This window comes from Penaeus monodon, chromosome 29 (genome assembly GCF_015228065.2).
Source record: "Penaeus monodon isolate SGIC_2016 chromosome 29, NSTDA_Pmon_1, whole genome shotgun sequence".
Lineage (NCBI taxonomy): Eukaryota > Metazoa > Arthropoda > Malacostraca > Decapoda > Penaeidae > Penaeus > Penaeus monodon.
In genome coordinates, this window is record NC_051414.1 from 28,706,113 (window position 1) to 28,709,903 (window position 3,791).

General features: G+C 46.0%; 2 protein-coding genes across 2 annotated transcripts in view; both read left to right on the forward strand.

Annotated features, from left to right (window-relative positions):
- Nucleotides 1–454, forward strand: part of LOC119591823 (mucin-5AC-like) — an 11,161-nt gene extending 10,707 nt beyond the window's left edge. The window contains exon 12 of the mRNA XM_037940567.1: nucleotides 219–454. Within this exon, the coding sequence (XP_037796495.1) occupies nucleotides 219–454 (236 nt within the window). The remainder of the gene's footprint in view (nucleotides 1–218) is intronic.
- Nucleotides 455–1,929: 1,475 nt separating this feature from the next.
- On the forward strand, nucleotides 1,930–3,724 carry LOC119591824 (mucin-21-like). The gene is made up of 2 exons (XM_037940569.1): nucleotides 1,930–3,133; nucleotides 3,207–3,724. Exons 1-2 carry the CDS (start codon nucleotides 1,930–1,932, stop codon nucleotides 3,722–3,724), a joined length of 1,722 nt encoding a protein of 573 aa, XP_037796497.1.
- The last annotated feature ends 67 nt before the right edge of the window (nucleotides 3,725–3,791 follow it).

The following is a 3,791-nucleotide window of genomic DNA, read 5'->3' on the forward strand; positions in this document are numbered from 1 at the left end:
TTAATTTAAGAGGTGGCAGCAGAGCTACGATTGACGTTCTTACAACTTGTCAAGTGGTACATAGTTACAGGAGGCTGTCATTTTTAGAACTATCAATGCAATTAAAGTTACACTAAATACATAAACTACATTTTAAAGCTAAAAGAAGGCTAGTAATCATATATGAACAGAAAAGAGTTTGTAAACTGAACTTTTTTTTCTTTGTCTCTTTTTCTCAGATGAAACCGATGATTCCGGAGATGAGTCTGCTGCCACAACTGTTTCTACAACTGCTGCTGCAATGAGCCCTACACTTACTGCTACAGTTGTTCTAACAACAATTCCTATTACTGCTGGCAGCAATCTTCCTACAAGTGTTACAACCGATTCTACAAGCTATATTAAACTGACTGATTCTACAGGTGATACATCTGATGCTACAACTGATTCTTCAATAAAACTGCCGTTGAAGTAGCTGATCTTACAAGAGATGTTACAATGACTGATTATATGACCAGTACTATAATAACTGACATTACAATAACTAATTCTACATCTGATGTCACAGTTGCAGCTACAATTGATTCTACAGTAACAGATGCTGATTATATTACTGATTTTTCAATAACTGACTTTACAACTGAAAGTACACCTGATTCTACAATACTCGATTTTTCAGTACCTGAATATGCGACAGATGCTACAATATCTGATGGCGGCACAGCAGATGCTACAGCTAATGCTATAATAACTGATCCTATGGCCAGTGATGCAACTGATGCTACAATAACTGATGATTTTACGATGGATGCTACCATAACTGGCTCTGTAATGGATGATGCTAGTGGTTCTGCAGTGACTGAATTTACAACTGAGTCTACACTTATTGGTGCTACAGTAACTGATTCTATAATAGTTGTATCACTGATTGATTCTACAACAGCCGGTGCCACAGCTGATCCTACAATTGAATTCACAAATGTTCCCGCTACAGCTGATTCTTCTAGTACCGATGTAACTGCTGATGCTACAACCGATACCACCACAGCTGCTCCTACCATAGCCGATGCCACGACAAATGATGTTGCAACTGATGCCACCACAGTTGATACTTGTGCCACAACAGATGCCACCATATCTGATGGTGCTAAGATTGATACCACCACAACTGATGTTGCAACTAATGCAATCACAACTGTCACCACTAATTTTACCATTGCAACTGATCTTGCAACTGATGGTACAGCTGCTGCCACCACAACTGATGCAAGAACCGATGCCACCATTACTGATACCACCACAGCTGATGTTACTACTGATATCACTACAATTAACGGTGCTACAACTGAATTTTAAAAATAATGCCACCATCATTGATACTATAACTGATATCAAAATTAGAACAACTGATCCTACAACTGATGGTACAACTAGTGCCACCACAATCAATGGTACTACAACCGATGCCACCACAACCAATGGTGCTACAACCGATGCCACCACAACCAAAGGTGCTACAACCGATGCCACCACAACCAAAGGTGCTACAACCGATGGTAATACAACCATTGCCACCACAACCAAGGGTGCTACAACCGATGCCACCACAACCAATGGTCCAACCACCACCACAACCAAGGTCTACAACCGATGCCACACAACCAGACAACATCCACAACCAGGGTCACAACCACCACCACAACCTCACACAGCTACACCGACCACCACACCAAATCACAACGGTGTACAACCATGGCCACACCAAGATGCTACAACCGATGCTCACAACCAATGTCCAAACCAGTACAACCGATGCACACAACCGGTGCCACCAACATGCTACAACCATGTCACAACACCAAGGTGTAAACCGATGCCACCACCAATGTACAACGATGCCACAAACCAGTGTTGCCTACACCACAACCAGGCTAACCGATCACCAAACCGATGAAACCACACACCAAGAGCTACCACAACCGATGTGTCAAACCGATCCACCACAACAAAGGTGACAAGTGCACAACCGATGCACCAAACAAAGGTGCTCAACCGATGCACCACACCAAGGTGCTCACCATGGTCTACAACCGATGCACCACCAAGGGCTACAACCGACCACAACCGTGCACCACAGTCAAACCATCAACCAAGGTGCTACAACCGATGCCACACAAACCAAAGGGCTACAACCGATGCCACCACAACCAAAGTGCTACAACCATAGGTGCTACAACCACCACCACCAAAGTACAACGTCGACTCACAACCAAATGGTGCAACCGATGTGCACAACCACCCACAAATGCTACAACGATGCCACCACAAATGCCACAACGTACCACACAACCAAAGTGCTACAACCGAGCCACACAAGCCAACCTGGCCAACACCACCAAACCAGGTGCTACAACCGATGCCACCACAACCAAAGGTGCTACAACTGATGGTACTACAACCATTGCCACCACAACCAATGGTGCTACAACCGATGCCACCATAACCAAAGGTGTTACAACCGATGCCACCACAACCGATGGTGCTACAATCGATGCCACCACAACCAATGGTGTTACAACCGATGCCACCACAACCAAAGGTGCTGCAACCAAAGGTGCTACAACCGATGCTACCACAACCAATGGTGTTACAACCGATGCCACCACAACCAAAGGTGCTGCAACCAAAGGTGCTACAACCGATGCCACCGCAACCGATGGTGCTACAACCGATGCCACCACAACCAAAAGTGCTACAACCGATGGTGCTACAACCGATGCCACCGCAACCAAAGGTGCTACAACCGATGGTGCTACAACCAATGCCACCACAACCAAAGGTGCTACAACCGATGCCACCACAACCAATGGTGCTACAACCGATGGTGCTACAACCGATGCCACCACAACCAGAGGTGCTACAACTGATGGTACTACAACCATTGCCACCACAACCAAGGGTGCTACAATCGATGCCACCACAACCAGGGGTGCTACAACCGATGCCACCACAACCAATGGTGCTACAACCGATGCCACCATAACCAAAGGTGCTACAACCGATGCTACCACAATCAATGGTGCTACAACCGATGCCACCACAACCAAAGGTGCTACAACCGATGGTACTACAACCGATGCCACCACAACCAAAGGTGCTGCAACCAAGGTGCTACAACCGATGCTACCACAACAATGGTGTTACAACCGATGCCACCACAACCAAAGGTGCTGCAACCAAAGGTGCTACAACCGATGCTACCACAACCAATGGTGTTACAACTGATGCCACCACAACCAAAGGTGCTGCAACCAAAGGTGCTACAACCGATGCCACCACAACCAAAAGTGCTACAACCGATGCCACCACAACCAAAAGTGCTACAACCGATGGTGCTACAACCGATGCCACCACAACCAAAGGTGCTACAACCGATGGTGCTACAACCGATGATACTACAACCGATGCCACCACAACCAAAAGTGCTACAACTGATGCCACCACAACCAAAAGTGCTACAACCGATGCCACCACAACTGAGGGTGCTACAACAGATGCCACCACAACCAAAGGTGCTACAACCGTTGCCACCACAACCGATGGTGCTACAATGGGTGCCACCAGAACTGATGTTGCATCTAGTGCCAATACAACCAATGGCACTACAGCTGATGGTGCTAAAACTGATGGTGTTATAATTGTTTTTACCAGAACTGGTACAACTGTTTCTACAACATCTACATAAGGAATCCTTGTCCTATATTTTTTTCGGTTTGGCAATCAATGATATCTTTACTCACTGGAATTCTATT